Source organism: Nerophis ophidion, linkage group LG10 (assembly GCF_033978795.1).
Source record: "Nerophis ophidion isolate RoL-2023_Sa linkage group LG10, RoL_Noph_v1.0, whole genome shotgun sequence".
NCBI lineage: Eukaryota > Metazoa > Chordata > Actinopteri > Syngnathiformes > Syngnathidae > Nerophis > Nerophis ophidion.
The window spans coordinates 42,702,970-42,721,766 of record NC_084620.1 but is presented as its reverse complement, the minus strand read 5'-3'; the positions used below and the strand labels follow the sequence as shown (position 1 = coordinate 42,721,766).

The 18,797-nt window shown below is 39.9% G+C and overlaps 1 protein-coding gene across 3 annotated transcripts in view; it reads right to left on the bottom strand.

Moving 5' to 3' along the window:
* LOC133560849 (regulator of G-protein signaling 12-like) overlaps positions 1–18,797 on the bottom strand; it is a 183,759-nt gene that overhangs the window by 40,101 nt on the left and 124,861 nt on the right. For all 3 annotated transcript variants that reach the window (XM_061913838.1, XM_061913839.1, XM_061913837.1), the window contains exons 5-11: positions 14,409–14,572; positions 14,190–14,282; positions 10,268–10,411; positions 5,628–5,810; positions 5,393–5,543; positions 4,458–4,555; positions 4,161–4,352 (exon numbers count right to left, since the gene is read on the bottom strand). In XM_061913838.1, the coding sequence (XP_061769822.1) occupies positions 4,161–4,352; positions 4,458–4,555; positions 5,393–5,543; positions 5,628–5,810; positions 10,268–10,411; positions 14,190–14,282; positions 14,409–14,572 (1,025 nt within the window). The remainder of the gene's footprint in view (positions 1–4,160; positions 4,353–4,457; positions 4,556–5,392; positions 5,544–5,627; positions 5,811–10,267; positions 10,412–14,189; positions 14,283–14,408; positions 14,573–18,797) is intronic.

The window sequence follows — 18,797 nt, the reverse complement described above, 5'->3', positions numbered from 1 at the left end:
GTCATCACTCTAGAAGCTGTGAGGACAAAAGTAAGTGCGATACCTGCCGGAGAAGACATCCAACATGCTTGCATGATGACAACTTTCAGAAAGGTTCTTCATCAAACAAAGTGGAGTGTGATTCAAATAAAACACGAGGAACAGAGCAAATCCCTGCAACTGCAACAGCAACTACCAATAGAGTTGCCCAAGGCAATCAAGGCTCACATACATGCTCAATAGTACCCGTCTGGGTCTCTTCCACAAAACAGCCTGAGCATGAGATCTTAACATATGCGTTGCTGGATACGCAGAGTGACACAACATTCATTCTGGACCAAGTTGCTCAAAGGCTCAACACGAAGAAGGAGAATGTCTGTCTAAGGCTTTCCACAATGTCATCAGTCTCTACAGTCATACCCTGTCAAAAATTGTCTAACCTACAAGTGAGAGGATATGACTTAGAAAAAATGATCTCAATACCACCTCTCTTCTCACATGAATTCATTCCTGCTGAAAGGTCGCACATTCCCACCACAGAGACAGCCCAAAAATGGCCTCATCTTGAACAATTGGTCCATAAGATTCCTCCACCATTGGAGTGCCAAGTTGGCCTACTAATAGGCTATAACTGCCATCAAGCTCTTCTTCCCAGAGAAATTCTATGCGGAGAAGAAGGCCATCCATATGGTCAGCGAACCGACCTTGGATGGAGCATTGTTGGCTGTTCCAAGCCAGCAGCTGAGTTTGAAGACGCAATTGGTGTGAGCCATAGGGTCATTGTAAGACAAGTGACTCCTGCCGCACAACCTCTAAGTCGACTTAAAGATGAAGTGCACTTTGTTTGCAGAAATCAGGTCAAAGAGCTAAGTCCTTCAGAAATCATTAAGATGCTCGAAATGGATTTCACAGACCACTCAACAGACAACAATCCAGTATCTCAAGAAGATCTTCTCTTCATGTCACAAGTAAAAGAGGGGAAAAGACAGAAAGAAGATGAACACTATGAGCTACCAGTACCGTTTAAGAAAGACAACCCAGCAGACCTTGCGCCTAGAGGAGCCAGTACAGCCCAATTGAAGGACTCATGTTGGTTGAAGGGACCAGACTTCCTTTGGCAACCAAGTCTGTCAGTCAAAGAAGCAATAATAGAAGTGGATGACGCTGACCCAGAACTGCGGAAAGCTGATGTTCATACTGTCAAGGCCGAAACCACAAACCCATTGATCAGCCGTCTAAGCAAGTTCTCAGATTGGTCAAGAGCTGTAAAGGCTGTCGCCAGACTGAAGAAATGTGTCAGGAGACGTAGTGGAGGTCAAGTAGGGACAGACCAAACTACAAACCTTGAAGAGAGACGTGAAGCAGAGTTCTTCATCATCAAGCTCACACAAGAGGAAGCCTTTGCTGATGAGATAAACAAACTCAAATGCAATGGAGCTGAAAAACTCGTCAAACGCAACAAGCTCTACCGGCTCAATGCTTACCTTGATGCAAATAATATACTCAGGGTGGGAGGACGGTTGTCGCAGTCAGCCCTTCATCATGACGTGAAGCACCCTGCAATATTGCCAAGGAAATCACATGTGTCAGACCTAATTGTGAAATATCACCATGAGCGTGTACACCACCAAGGAAGAGGGATGACAATGAATGAGATACGCGCAAATGGAATATGGATTCTTGGATGCGGAGGTATAGTGTCCTCACACATTTACAAGTGCGTCCCATGCAGAAGGTACAGGAGAACCACAGAAGTTCAACAAATGGCAGATCTCCCAAAAGAAAGAACTCTGACAAGCCCTCCATTTACCTACTGCGGGCTCGACTGTTTTGGTCCATTTCTTGTAAAAGAAGGAAGAAAAGAACTTAAAAGATATGGATTGATCTTCATCTGCTTATGTTCTAGAGCAGTGCATATAGAGACCCTAGACGACATGACCACTGATGCGTTCATAAACGCTCTCAGAACATTCATTGCGATCAAAGGCCCCGTACGACAACTGAGGTGTGATCAGGGAACAAATTTTATGGGCGCTAGAAGAGAATTTTCAGAGCTACTCAAGGGCATGGATCAAGAGCGCCAAAGAGCAGTTGGTTGTGAGTTCATTGTGAACATCCCATCAGCAAGTCATATGGGTGGAGTCTGGGAGCGTCAAATTCGGACGATTAGAAGCATCCTGACGGCCATGCTTGACAAGTGGGCTAACAGACTCAACACCACAAGCTTGAAACAATGGCCATTATCAACTGCCGACCTTTGAGTGTTGAGAATCTTCATGACCCAACAGCTCCAGAGCCTCTTACACCAAACCATATTCTCACCATGAAATCTGCAGTAATACTGCCACCACCAGGCCAGTTCTGTAAAGAGGATTTGTATCTGCACAAGAGATGGAGAAAGGTGCAGTACTTGGCGAATGAATTCTGGTAAAGATGGAAGCGAGAATATCTGCTGAACCAACAACAGCGACAGAGATGGCACAGCCCATCAAGGAACTCACAAGTGAACGACATTGTGATTTTAAAGGACGAGTGTACCCCAAGAAATGAATGGAAGCTCGCAAGAGTAGTCGAAGCTCAGCCAGGAAGAGATGGCATGGTGCGCAAGCTGAAACTGGTGCTCAGTGAGACTACTGTTGACAAGGGCAAACTTCACACACGACTGATTCATCTAGAAAGACCTATTCATAAAATAGTAACATTAGTAGAAGCCAATTAAGACGCACACATACAGATGCTTGAAACTGGTTTTGATAAAAGGGAAAAAATCCCACATTTCAGGTCAATGAGTGATTTGGTGGGAGTGTAGCTGTTTCTGAGAGTTTTCATACTTTAAATATGTTTCATAAATAAATAAATATTAATAAATAAGTTAATGATGCAGAGTTATAAAATATTATTAGAAAATGTGTGATTGTAAAATATCCTGAGCAAAATGTAAATGTATTGTGTTAATTGTGTTGCAAAGCGGAACGATTGTTGTGATGTTGCGAACACACGGGCCGTAAACAAAGTAGAACATGCAAGAGGGGAGGGTGCTTGAGCACGTTGTCTTCAGCTCCTAAAAAGATTTCAGTGTATTTGATAATTTGTGTAAAACTTCAAGCAAGTGATTATTAGAACCTCTTTTCGTTACAAGCAGCCAACGATGTATTGTATTTTTCCATTTTCTACCGCTTATTCCCTTTCGGGGTCGCGGGGGGCGCTGGCGCCTATCTCAGCTACAATCGGGCGGAAGGCGGGGTACACCCTGGACAAGTCGCCACCTCATCGCAGGGCCAACACAGATAGACAGACAACATTCACACTCACATTCACACACTAGGGCCAATTTAGTGTTGCCAATCAACCTATCCCCAGGTGCATGTCTTTGGAAGTGGGAGGAAGCCGGAGTACCCGGAGGGAACCCACGCATTCACGGGGAGAACATGCAAACTCCACACAGAAAGATCCTGAGCCTGGATTTGAACCCAGGACTGCAGGGCCTTCGTATTGTGAGGCAGACGCACTAACCCCTCTACCACCGTGAATTGTATTTTTTGTAATTAAATTTATTTCCAAGTGTTTATTGATGTAAATTCAAAGACTGATGTACTGTATTGTACTGCATTTGTAAGTTCTCACGGCGTTTGTGTTGGCGTTGGCGTGGAGGCGTGTCGGCGTGGATGAAGGAGTCAATAAGTCAAGAAGGAGTCAATAAACGCCCGTTTTAAAAAAAAGAACTTCCCTGTGTTGCCGTGTATCGAAAGGAGCTACAATATGGTTCTAACTTCTAAGTATGTAAAGCAGAAAAGGAGACAGGTATAGTTCGACCAGATATGTTTAATTTAATTTTAAAAAATGTTTTTGAGTAAACAAATGTTGGTTATTTCAATAAATTACAAGCTAAAAATGGCCTTAATTATCATTATTTCTATTATTATTTTTGTGTATCGGAAATGTTGTGTATCCTTGTTCTCCTAATATATCAAAAGATTTTACAGGAAAAAAGTTACAACATCCAATTTCATCATGTCGTGTATTTTCTGCAGTTAAAATAAGAAAGTATTTTAATATAAAAAATATTTACATATTTTATTAAAATTGTAAAATTTATTTTGTACATTATATGCTAACGCAAATAGCACGTAGCATAATGGCGTTGTGTTTCATCGTGAAACAGACTACTGTAATCAGCGTACCTTTTCCCCTCCGGCCAGGAAAAGATCAACGGCGGCGATGTTGACATTGATGTCATGACACAGAACCTGTAGGACGTCCCTAATGGAGGCACCAGGCCGGAGGACGATAGAGGAGGATGAGCCGTTGGGCAGTGTCACACTGCAATGTTTGGATGAACGCTCCCACGCCGTGACAGAGTGACGATAATCCGACTGAGTAAAGGTGAGGAAAACATTTTATTAAAAAAAGATCTATGAGTGGGTTGTCAAAGAAAGAAGAACGTGTAGGTTGTGTTGCCATGGTGACTGGAATATTACCTCCATCTTGGCAGTCGAGCAGGAAGTGGGCATCTCTAAGCTGGTACTGGACGTTAACGACCCCTGGGACTCACGGCGACTGTTAGTACTCCAATAGTCTACAAATATACACAATAATATATCATACAATTAGTGAATTTTGAACTAAAATGTTCAAAATTTTGGAAAATTAGATACGAAAGATAACACATTTTCTCAATTCAAAATACAATTGTTTTTAATTTCAAGGCAAAGTGTACACAATCTGGAAAACTACCACTGGTGTGCTGGCAAAAGAAATAAAATCTGTTTTGTTGTACAACTGGTGCTGATAGGTTTTTTAAAAATATGCATTGTGCTGACTCTGATTAACAGTGTTCAGAATATTGAGTAAAGGAGTACTTTGGTGCTGGCCAAAGCAGCTGAAAATAGTATCTTTAGTCCTAAAAAAGTGGAATAAAAACCGCAGTTGCCATATAACTGGCGTTTGTTGTCTCCGTTGTTTCCTTATTCATTATCATTTTGTTGTTTTTGTCCTGAATTTTAAAAAATCATAAAGAAAATAGTGCTGTTGTGATATATTAACTAAAAAAATCTTGTGCTGATTGGCCTTTCTGCTGATTTTCAAACATGTCAAATTTCGACAGGAATGATGCCAATTTGCTGGCTAAATAAAACAGAAATATGTTTTTCCATACTGTTTGCCTATACAGTATTTTTCAAATTCAAATGTTATTTTCTTGATTTTTACCTCATATGTGAATAATTTAGGAAAAAAATTGTATAATTGTGCTGGTAAAATAAGGACAAAATCAGTTTGGCTAGAATGGTGTCCTAATGGGCCTTTCAAAAGTGACATTGCATTTTGTTGAATTTTTATGCAAAATTTGCATAATATTTGGGGAAACTATGATCATTGTACTGGCTAAAAAACTTGTGTTGTATGTTATACTCACCTAGGTTAATGTCTCCAATATCCTTCTTTTTCGGACCCTTCCCAAAGCTCCTGTTGCGGGACCACGAGAAGAAGATGCCACGTTTTTTGTCTATGCTTTCATCTCTGCTGTCCTCGTTAAGTGACCTCCCTGACCTCTGTTTCCTGCCGTCCTGCAAGGTTAGACCGCATTCATAAAATAACCAAACTAACAGATAATTGAGCGGTCGGCTTTAAAAAAAAAAAAAATTAAGTACCTTCTTTGGCGTGGAAAGGGTAGAGCGATCAGAGCTAGCACTGTGTTTAGACGGCGCAGGACTGCATGGGATCTGGTATGGGTCAGGCAAGGGTAGGCCGTCCACCTCGGAGCGCATACACTCCTGATAAAGCGAAGACTTAAGGAATCGGGAATAACTGTCAAACTTCATCAGGTTGAAAATCTGAAGAAGAAAAGAAAAAAAGTAAACAAAAAGTATGAGGAAAAACACTTGAAAATAATTGTTTTATATTTGGCGCTTAGTAAACTGTTGAGTTTGGCACAAAATGTGCAGAATTTACATAAAAATAGTAGACATGTCTTGGCAAAAGACGTACAAGCTCTGCACATAAATAAACTCAGTCTTAATGCCACTGGATCTTGGTGCAGCTTTTAATACAGTAGATCACCACATTCTTTTAAATAGACTTTAAAAATAGATGAGCCTTTCAAGCAGTCCTCACTTCAAATCCCATCTCTCAGACAGAAACATTTTGGTAAACATGAATACAAGGTCCTTAAAGACTGGTGGTATATATTAGGTGCCATTCTTTTAAAAAAGGGGAACTGCACTTTTTTTCTGAATTTTGCCTATTGTTCACAATCCTAAGAAAACAAAATTTTTTTTTTTTTGCATTCTAATTTGTAAAACTCAGCTCTTTCTTGATGGCTGGCAATGCAGCTGGTGGGAGCAATCCATTCTGCCTTTAAATCACTTTAAAATACACTCAAAAACCGCCCAAAATACTTCATTTATGTTCTGTAACCTGAATAACCAAGCTGTAGCCACATTGTTTTTGTAGGAGCAAACAGTGAGGAAGGAACTCTTTTGCTAGCGTAGTAACAACTTGCCTTGGGACGACATGCCAAGGCATTTAGATGTAAACTAGCTACTGTAAAATATAAGCTGGCTTTTATGTCAGCAGTTGAATCGCTTTGGAGTTTGAAAAACATGAACAGTAGGGGTGTGGGAAAAAATCGATTCGAATACAAATTGCGATTCTCACGTTGTGCGATTCAGAATCGATTCTCATTTTTTTTTAAATCGATTTTTTTTTTTTTAATCAATCCAACAAAACAATACACAGCAATACCATAACAATGCAATCCAATTCCAAAACCAAACCTGACCCAGCAACACTCAGAACTGCAATAAACAGAGCAATTGAGAGGAGACACAAACACGACACAGAACAAGCCAAAAGTAATGAAACAAAAATGAATATTATCAACAGTATCGATATTAGTTATAATTTCAGCATAGCAGTGATTAAAAAATCCTTCATTGACATAATCATTAGACATTTCTAAAAAAACAAACAAAAAAAAACAATAGTGTCACAGTGGCTTACACTTGCATCGCATCTCATAAGCTTGACAACACACTGTGTCCAATGTTTTCACAAAGATAAAAAGAGTCATATTTTTGGTTCGTTTAATAGTTAAACCAAATTTACATTGTAGCAATCAGTTGATAAAACATTGTCCTTTACAATTAAAAAAGCTTTTTTTTAAAAAATGTACTACTCTGCTAGCATGTCAGCAGACTGGGGTAGATCCTGCTGAAATCCTATGTATTGAATGAATACAGAATCGTTTTGAATCGGAAAAATATCGTTTTTGAATCGAGAATCGCGTTGAATCGCAAAAAAAAAATCGATATATAATCGAATCGCGACCCCAGCAATCGATATTGAATCGAATCGTGGGACACCCAAAGATTCGCAGCCCTAATGAACAGTATCTGTAAATTGTTAGCCTACATTAAATTTTTTGTTCATACACAGCTAGCTTGACAGTATATGGAGTTGTAAGAAAAAAGCATGGTGTGTGCATTTATCAATATCAGTATTATAGTGATTCACTCGATGAACAGTTGTCTGTTTGGTGCTGCTGGCCGGTGAAGTTTTAAAGTTGCCTTTGGGAAAGCATGCCATATACCTATGTTCGCATAGCTTGACTCCAAGTCTCATATCTATATCTGCAAGTCACGCCGACCTCACTCTCTCGGCTTCCATCTGCTCCAGCGTTTCACCCTCTGGTCGTGCTCGCTTCTCTGACCAGCAGCTCATCTTCCGTATATTCAGCTTCAAAAAGATAAGGTTATGAATCCTCATTTATCCAAAAGTAGCCGTCTTTGTTGTCTATTACCAAGTCTGCCACGATTACAACACACTCAAATTTGTTTCTGGAAGTAGAAACACACATTTCTTGCTGGAAGTGCGCTGCTATGGAAACGTAAGTAAATGCGCAGAGGAAAGAAGTTCCAGTAATGCATAAAATGACCAAAATACAGTAAATATTAAACATTTTACATTTTGTTTTGAAGCTTGTCTGTTACTACGTTAGATATATAAATGCAGTGTGCATCTAAAACATATTACATATTGTTATGAAGGTGTCTGTTACTACATTATATATATATACTTGCAGTGTGTGTATAAAACGTTGCTGAAAGTTTTGAAGGGTTTGAAAGCTACAACGGTGACTTCCATTAGCCGCATTTTGCAAGCATTTTTTATCATCTTTAAAATCCTAAAAAAAAGACATGTTTTCTTGCTTCTCATGATGATTGTGAACAATAGGAAAAATTCCCCAAAAGTTGCAGCTTCTCTTTAATATTTACATGCGTGCACTTGGTAGTGTTCCACAAAGTAACAAAATTTAAGAAGAAACATTATGATTATTAAGCAAAATGTCCCGTTGTGGTAATATTTCAGCTTCAACACGCAATATAAGTCCATCAATACGTACGAGCGAGAGGGAATGGCATGATGGCAATAGTACGTCCAACCTACTTTTTTAATCTGGGAAAACAAATGCACATTTAGATGGTCAATATTTTTTTAAGTGCAATTTTTGATTACAGAGATGAGGGTCCATTAGATTTTTTTAAATTGTTTATGTATTTAGGATAACTAAATGTTTCTGCCTTTCAATCACAGTAGAATGGTAAACAATTCTGCAGTAATGAGAAAAAAAAGTGTAGATCCCTTTACTATTAGACATTATGATTGCATTACAATATGATCACTGTATAGTTTTCATCAGTTATTTCTTAAGTTTAAGAGCATGATATAGACAAAAGCTCTGAATCTCTCTGCATAAAGCCAAATATGTTTTTAAATAGATTATTTTATATTTATTGAAAGTCTAAAAGAAACATGTTTTTATTCACTCATTATTTGCGCAGTTTTATGCATTTATATGTATAAAATATAAAAATTACAAAATTAATCGCAATTTTAAAGAGAAAAATCGCAGTTGGGTTTTTTCTCAAAATCATTCCGCTCTCGTGTGTTTCTGTGTCCGGTGATGGGGTGAACGGGAAGTTGTTGGTAGTCGAGGCATTGTTTATAAATCTGTAAATTACTTTGTGTTGCTTTTTAATGAATAGCAAAATAACAAAAATGTTTTTTAGTCTGACTTTGCAAAATATTTTTTGCCAATCCTGCTCCTCTAGTTTGCAACATTGCAAACACTGCACACTGTTGAATTGGACCAAAACGGTGCAGAATTAACTAAAACCTAGGGAAATGCCGGCAAAAAAAAGTCATGCGAGTTCATCCCTGCTCCATGTGTTTAATTTCATTTTTATGCAGTTTAAAATCTGGAATGCATTTTCTTGATTTTGACTTGAAATGTGCGGAATCAATTGATTAAAAATGCAAGCAAAAAATTATAAGAAGTGAAATCTGTTTAGTTATAATGCTTGATTATAAAAATTAAGACTGTATAGTATTATGTTGATTTTGAAGTAAAATCTGCATAATCTAGTAAAAAAAAAACTGCTTGCATATCGGTTGCACTCTACAACTCGTGCATATTTGTAAGAATCAGGTTTGCATTTCATTTTACTTAAAATATGTAGATTCTGGCAAAAAAAAAAGAAGTGTGTGTGGAGCTTGTTGTCATGGGCTTATTTATCTATTTTAATCAACACTACTGTATATTTTGTTGATATCGAACTAAAATTTGCAGAGTGTGGTGAAAAAAAATCGCACCATTTCAAAGTTAAAGTACCACTGATAATTTCAAAGTAGTTTCACACATACACTAGGCGTGGTGAAATTATTGTCTGCCTTTGAACCTTCTCCTTGTTCCACCCCCTGGGAGGTGAGGGGAGCAGTGAGCAGCAGCGGTTGCTGCACTCGGGAATCATTTTGTTGATTTATCCCCCAATTCCAACCCCCAATTAATGCTGAGTGCCAATCAGGGATGTAACGGGTCCCATTCCTACCGATATAACCACAAGGCCACCTATGTCTGCAAAAGAACCCTTTTTCATTGTAGTCTTAATTCAACAAATATGGCGGGAACAAAACCTGTCCATGGGCTTTTTTGTAAAATCAGTATTGCAGTTTGTGGATTTTGACCTAAAACAGTGCTTTTGTATTGGCAAGAGAAGTAAAACAAAAAGTGATCTACTAATTTTTGTATGTTGATGATTGTCAATGAGAGTTAGTTTGTGTTTATATCTCTAAACACCTGCAATGAGGTGGCGACTTGCCCAGGGTGTAACACGCCTTCCGCCCGAGTCCACACCCCCGCGACTCGAGAGGGAAAAGCGGTAGAAAATGGATAGATGGATGGATCTCAAAATACAAGTTTTTAAAAAGATTTTTGTAAGATGTCACTAACCTGTAGCTGTTGTGTCTTGAACATGTCGGGCCGTGGGGACGTAAGGACGTCGTCGGCCAGCTGGGCTTGACTGTCGATGTTGACCGGCATTGTGGCCTTGCTGGATAGAAAGCTGTTGTAGATCTCTCCAGCTCTCTGGGAAAGCTGAGTGGAAAAAAATGCAATGCATTTTGGTCATTTTTGGTGGTGAGCCTTGTTTCGTAAATTGTGGCTGAAATTGTTTTTTATCAAATGTTGCTTGTCGCTGATTTGGACCGTAATCTGCCAAACCTGGCCTCATGTGCTGGCTAAAGTAGACCTGCTAACACTGAATACGTTTTAGGAGTACTCCCTACTTTAGGGGCCACTTTGATATTTGTCATATACGTTATATTTTGTAAAAAGGCTTAAAAAAATATGCAAAACCAACTTTTCTTACCTACTGGTACTTGTTTTTGTGCATCCGGGATCCCCACAAGTCCTGAAAATTTGAAAACGAACCACGCAGGCACGGCGGGGAAATTTATAAAAAAAATGTTTTGGGGAATTTGAAACTTTAATTACGTATTTTGCCTTAGTTACGTCAGTGGATATCTCAAGGGTTACTTGAAGAGCTTTGCACAAGTTTGATATTTGTATTCAGTTTTCATCCAAAGCTTTACTTAAGTTCCTTATTTTTCTCTATCCTTTAGTGGGGCAGACAGGCTTGTACATGCACATGCATGCTAAAATCCTCAGCTCTTGCCGTTTCTCATTAAAAGTAGCGTATAGTTCTAACTTACACTCGCTATGGAAGCGCTAAAAACTACAACATAGCTGACTTGGAGTAGACGAAGTCAAAGGAGGCTTTGCCTGGAGGAGGACACAAAACGGCGCACTCTGAAGAGACAGTCAGAAAGCGGCTTGAAGATGGTCTGTAAAACCAAATCTGTGCAAGATTTTGACCAAAGCACCGCCGTTGCATGTTATGTAGGCCACAAGGGAAATGTAGAAAGAAAACAATATGGCCCATTGAAGAACTATCATATACTGTATGTTTAAAAAGCAGTGTGTTATTATTAATAAATACTGTGTGTAGTTCTTAGTATCAACGATTTAGCTTTTTCTCCTTACATTATTCCTCAAAAAAATCCACAAATTTAGCTTTTTTTTTTGGTTTAGAAATTCTACAATGTATAATGTCCCACAGGCCAATAAAATAACCATGGCCCGCGAATGATCCCTTGGCCATGCTTTGGACAGCCCTGCTTTATAAGCCTATGGTTAAGTGTGTGACGTGACTTCAACTCATTGCAACCACAACTTTTGTCGACTTTTAATGTTGTTAGCTTCGTTTGTCGTGAGTCATTGTTGGTAATTCAGGAGAGAAGGAGAGTGCTATTGCATCTGGAACCCATCGATGCATTACAACACATTTTTTACTGCTATTAGGCTGTAAAACCTCTGAACTAGAAATGTATACACAGGAAATAAAGTTCTTCCATGTGATGATATTTTTGGGGATGCACCTCGCAGTAAACTATGAGGGTTTTGCATAGGGAAGAGAAAATCGATGTAGGCTCAGCATAAGAACCTGATTTTTTGGACTGACTGAACTTAAAACTGAAATCGGCAAATTAGAACAAAATGTGTACTCAGAGAGCAACCAAGCATACAAAATGTGTTCCGAGTAGGAAAAATACATTGGAAGGTCAGCTAAAGAACAGGAGGAAAAAACAGTACATTTTGTGCATGAAAGGGCTTATTTTTGACCATATTGTAGCATGCAATCATATGCATCAATTTCAGTGTGTTCTTGGACATAACAAATACATATTTCATTTTGGCAGGGAATGTGCTGATCCTGTACATACATTGTATTGTGTGCTGGCTAAAGAAAGAAAAAAAACTATTTTTGTGATAGGATGTTTTTTTTTTTTTTGGTCGGGCTAATTGAAATTTGGTGATTTACACCCTAAATGTGACTGATCTAAACATAAGTGACATTGTCATGCTGGATAAGGATATTTTATTTTTGTTAAGATGGGTTTCATTTTGAAAACTCAATCTGTTAATTATAACGTTCAATTTGCCCAATCTGGACATACAGTCAATAGGGTGTTGGATAAATAAGAGCTGGACTTTTTCTCCTCTTTAATTGGGCATTTTTTTCAATGCCATCCATCCATCCATCTTCTTCCGCTTATCCGAGGTCGGGTCGCGGGGGCAACTGCCTAAGCAGGGAAACCCAGACTTCCCTTTCCCCAGCTACTTCGTCTAGCTCTTCCCGGGGGATCCCGAGGCGTTCCCAGGCCAGCCGAGAGACATAGTCTTCCCAACGTGTCCTGGGTCTTCCCCGTGGCCTCCTACCGGTTGGACATGCCCTAAACACCTCCCTAGGGAGGCGTTCGGGTGGCATCCTGACCAGATGCCCGAACCACCTCATCTGGCTCCTCTCGATGTGGAGGAGCAGCGGCTTTACTTTGAGTTCCTCCCGGATGGCAGAGCTTCTCACCCTATCTCTAAGGGAGAGAGCCCCGCCACACGGCGGAGGAAACTCATTTCGGCCGCTTGTACCCGTGATCTTATCCTTTCGGTCATGACCCAAAGCTCATGACCATAGGTGAGGATGGGAACGTAGATCGACCGGTAAATTGAGAGCTTTGCCTTCCGGCTCAGCTCCTTCTTCACCACAACGGATCGGTACAACGTCCGCATTACTGAAGACGCCGCACCGAGCCGCCTGTCGATCTCACAATCCACTCTTCCCCCACTCGTGAACAAGACTCCTAGGTACTTGAACTCCTCCACTTGGGGCAGGGGCTCCTCCCCAACCCGGAGATGGCACTCCACCCTTTTCCGGGCGAGAACCATGGACTTGGACTTGGAGGTGCTGATTCTCATTCCGGTCGCTTCACACTCGGCTGCAAACCGATCCAGTGAGAGCTGAAGATCCTGGTCAGATGAAGCCATCAGGACCACATCATCTGCAAAAAGCAGAGACCTAATCCTGCGGTCACCAAACCGGAACCCCTCAACGCCTTGACTGCGCCTAGAAATTCTGTCCATAAAAGTTATGAACAGAATCGGTGACAAAGGACAGCCTTGGCGGAGTCCAACCCTCACTGGAAATGTGTTCGACTTACTGCCGGCAATTCGGACCAAGCTCAGGCACTGATCGCACAGGGAGCGGACCGCCACAATAACACAGTCCGATACCCCATACTCTCTGAGCACTCCCCACAGGACTTCCCGAGGGACACGGTCGAATGCCTTCTCCAAGTCCACAAAGCACATGTAGACTGGTTGGGCAAACTCCCATGCACCCTCAAGAACCCTGCCGAGAGTATAGAGCTGGTCCACAGTTCCACGACCAGGACGAAAACCACACTGTTCCTCCTGAATCCGAGGTTCGACTATCCGGCGTAGCCTCCTCTCCAGTACACCTGAATAAACCTTACCGGGAAGGCTGAGGAGTGTGATCCCACGATAGTTGGAACACACCCTCCGGTCCCCCTTCTTAATTTTTTCAATGTTTGAATGTTATTCTGATATTTTCTAATCAAAATGTACATAATCTGAACATAAATGGTGTTTTGGTGATGATTTTGGAGACTTGGTCTTATTTTTAAGTCTGAATGGCATTCCGTTGATTTTTACTTAAAATGTGGCAAATCTGGACAAAAACTGTGTTGTGCGGGCTTAAAAGTTAAATTTGCTATGTTTTTACCTTTTTTAAATCCCATTCTGCATTGTGTCAATTCTGACAGGTTTGGACATGAATGGTGTTGTCGTGCTAACAAGTTATAGGGTAGGCCTATTTTTGTCAAGCCAATCACATTCTTTTAATGTTAAACCCCCAATAAGTGTCCAATGTAAACATAAATAGTGTTGTGGTTAATAAAGAATACAATAAATACTGTACTGTGGAGCTGGCCAAATAAAATAGTGGTGATGGACTTACCTGCTTTTTATCACTTGCAGGAACATGGCTGAAGTATTCACAGGCTTGCCAGAACAATATATTTTCTTCACTAAATTCTTTTTTGAGAAATTCCTACAAAGACAAAAATAATTAGTTACGTGGGCGGTAATGTTTATAAAAATGAACAATTGGCTGTGATCTTGGCAAAATATGGGGGAGCGGTCAAAATCAGTTGCCAACAAATTGCGTTGATCGTACCGAAAAATAGCGTACGCCCACTGGATCCTGAAGGAGGTGCTCGAAGCAAGCGGCCCAGCTGGCTATACGTTGTTCAGGAAGATTACGATGGCTGCCCGGAAGGCTACCATTACTGGTCAGGCTGCTGTGGCTGCAGCATCCCTGCAGCTGAGCACTGCTGTAATCTGCCAAAGCGACAGAAATGTTAAATCATTATAATCCATCCATCCATCCATCCATCCATCCATCCATTTCTACCGCTTGTCCTGTTCGAGGTATATAATACCTAAAACACAATTGGGAAAAAACTATTGTTGCTGAACAAAGCACCACCACTTATTCCAAAAAAGATGTGCCAATAGCTATCCAAGTTAACGTTTTTTTACAATCAACTTTGTTAGACAATTTATTAGTGGGCCGAATCCAACTGCTAGTAGAGAACCTGGACGTTTTGGTTAAATCCTCTGCCTCTGCGCCTGGCAGAGGTAAAGTGGAACTATGATGAATCTTTTCTGACCTAAAAATGACATTAATAGGTGGACATATTTATTTAGACATTAAGTATAACTATCCGCCAGAGGAGCTCCACCTCATCTGCTTCAGGCTAAAAGAAAACAAAAAAAGGTAGGATAAAGTATTATTTTCATCTGATCGTGACATGCACATGATAGCACTGATGTGGGAAAAGTGGTGACATAAATGCTGCAAAAAACAGCATTTTTCATTCAGCTCTAAATCAATTGGGTAGTGTGCAGGAGTACCTACTGTTCTGACTGGCTGCATCTATATAATGTTTATGAAGTGTATTTTCAACCGTGCGACAATTTCAAATAGCAGTGACAACTTCACAATATGTATTTAAACAGTGTACATTTTCAAAATATACATTATGATACTTAAGGAGAGAGTGGGGTGTGGTTTCATTTGCAATCTGGGAACACTTCCACAAACGAACATACTGCAGACATACGCAGAAAGTATGTTGTAAATAGTGTTTTGGTGATGGAGCAAAATTTACAACAAAGCATATCCAATACTTATTATCTAGACCACAAGGAAATGTTTTAATGAGATCAAAATCATCACAGGTCCCCTTTAATTTATTTTAGAATCTTTTCTAAATTTACAAACAAGAATATTTTCCGCCAAATAAGCATGCTATTGATTGATCTGTAATGTACTATTCAAAGACGTCTACAGGGGTTCCTATTACATTCGACCCTCCTTTTCCTCTGTGGTGCAATATGACGCATTGTTGCCATCCGACAGCTGCTTCTACTGGCTCCACTTAGAATCAACCATTACAGTTGGAAATAGAAACACAGTTCTCACATCCCTGCCCCAGTCGCAAAATTTTTATGTCGTATTTTCTCTTTTTCTCTACCCTCTGTCCTTCTTCTCTGTCTCTCTATCCAGGGTCTTTGCATGTTTCAGCAAGTCATATATAGGACTTTTTAATTAGTTTTTATTAACAGAATGTAGGCCTGGGCGATATGGCGTAAAAACAAAATTTTTAAATGTTTTCACAAAAATGTTCTTTTTCTTTTTAAAGAAACCTTAATACAAATAACAGGAGTATATTCAAAACGAGTCTTGCTTTTTAATCAAAAACTAGTAGTTTGAAATGACAATGCATACACTGCATCTTCCCCTTAGCAAAATTCTAATTTGACCAGATATAAATTGTACTTTTTATGCAATCATTTTCAAAGCACTATATTAAGAGCTTCCTCTGAGAGGCAATATTTCTGCTTGAATAAAATACTTCTTTAAACAAAAATGTCACTGTTTATTGCATGCAAATAAATAATCTTCAACATTGAGTTTGAAAACGTGTAAACTCAAAACTTCTGTCTTAAAAAAAAAAAATCAATAAATAAAAATGTAGCATTGCACATGCAAATAAATAAACTCCAATAAATTATAGCTCACATTTGTTTTCTTATATTTGGACTCGCCGAGTTAGTGCTGGACGAAGTGGCTAGGGAAAGGTAAGTCTGGGTTTCTCTGCTTAGGCCACTGCCCCCGCGACTCGACTTCAGATAAGCGGAAGATAGATGGAGATAGTGTTTGTTTAAGAAACAATCGTAGCAAAAGTGTGTTTTAAGAAGAAGGGCCTTTTCTACGGCTTTGATAAGTACCTAGCGCAGTCATTCAGTCTGTCATTTGTTGATTGAAAAAAATACTGGCTAAAGAAATGAGTCACTGAGTATAAGAAAATAGCAAGTGTTTATGTATAATTATTACTATTTGGAGACACTACATACAGAGTTAGATATAAATATTACAATGCATTCAGTGCAAAATAACTCCATCATTATTTTGCCCAGAAACTTGATTTAATTTGAAGACGATTCCCAAGAGCAGCAACACTTAAAATAAAATACTTAGACAAATGAGGCGTAGTTGTACAAAGTGTTAATATTGGATCAGAATCACAGATACCAGTCTGATTTTTACTCTGTATTGGATTGGAATAAAAATCAGAGGTATCGCACATCACTAGCTTGCATTTCTGAGCTGAACAACGTTACATTATTTTAACACATTGTGGCTAATAATAAATCAATAATCAATAATAAACCTTGGATAATAATATTATTTTATTCATTAAAGCATGTTTATTTATAAATGCAGTGATTATTGTTTGCTTTTAGGTGGATATAATTTTAATGTTGTCGCCTTAATGCTAGAAGGATAAGTGTTAAAATCCTCATTTCAACTGGATTGAGGCCTGGATCTTCATCAATTTTAAATCTATCAATCCATCCATTTTCTACCGCTTATTCCCTTTGGGGCCGCGGGAGCCTATCTCAGCTACAACCGGGCGGAAGGCGTTGTACACCCTGGACAAGTTGTCTGTGAAATGGACGGTTGCCTCCTCTGCTTAATGGTTGCAGTTTTTCAGCTGTCGGACTCAGAATTGAGCAAACAGAGAAAAACATAAACAATACAATCGTCTACTGAGAGTTGTGACAAAACAGGGAGTGCAGACAGGGCAATTATGAATTGCAAACCATGGACAGAATTCGGATGGGAAGAATGTGGTTTAATTGATCCCATAAAGCTGCGGCCCAGAGATATTCTTTTCTTTCCTCTGTCACCAAGTGTTTGCTCACGTAAATGGATCAGTTGTTTCTCTTTAATGTTAAACAAGCTGAGTTTGAGAACAGCTGCATGTGTGTGCAAAGCATACTTGCCAACTTGAGACTCCGATTTCGGAGGTGGGGCGTGGTCGGGGGTTTGGCAGAGGCGTGGTTGGGGCGGGGGGCGTGGTTAAGAGGAGCGTATATTTACAGCCAATTCACCAACTCGAGTATTTCATGTTTCATATATATATATATATACATATATAATATATATATATATATAATATATATATATATATATATATATATTTCATATATATATATGAAATACTTTCAGTGAATTCTAGCTATGTATAATAATTGTATATATATATACATACAGTACATAAAAGAAAGTTGAATTTCAGACGGCACCTATCAAATACACAGTAATAAAAACACAGTTCTACTAACTGTACTGTGCTTGCTGGTTACAAAAAACAACCAACACACCTACCTTTCACTATTTGAGTAACGTCACTTTCGAGTTTCCAGAAGATGGCGCCAGTATGTGCTTTGCCCTGCCGTCTCTCGCTGTCAGCTTTGTTTATTTTTGTGTTGTTTGCGTCTAATTTCGTCTCTGTCAGCTCACAGCTTGAGTATGACCGCCAAACACTGTTGGATCTTTGCCCCTTTCCCACTGATATGATCAACTTCGACGTTGGTTTTTCGACGTCCCACTCAGCTTTTTCACCTGGCCGGTGTTGTGCCGAACAAGTGAGTGACGTAAGCGCGCTCCTGCCAGGGGGTGAATTCTACGGCGAAACTCACCGGATTCCTGCCTTCCTTTCCTGCCTCATGGTTCCTCTCCCCCACCTGGGGCCCCACCTGGATTAGCTGCGCCTTTGGATGTGCTTCCCCCCGCCAGGTTCGGTCTTGTGAACCCAAAATCTTTGACAAACAAAACGTTTATCCTGAAGGATTTCTTCACTTCCCGCGGACTTGACTTCCTCTGTGTGACGGAAACATGGCTGAAAGCCGGTGAGTCCGCCCTCTTAATGAACTTCTGCTTCCGGAGTGTTCCTACTTTAAGTCTCCGCGGTCGTCCAGTCGAAAAGGAGGAGGATTAGCAGTCGTTTTTAAAATGACTTTAAATGCCGTCAGATCCGCCTGCAATCCTCCCTTTCAAGCTTCGAACTGTGCGTGTTTGAAGCTGGAGGGACGTGGCCTCCAGCTCCCGCTGAATTTCGGGAGATTTTCGGGAGGGGCGCTAAAATCTGGAGGGTTGGCAAGTATGGTGTAAAGTGCTTCTGTTAAATTGGGACTGTTTGAATAAAATAAA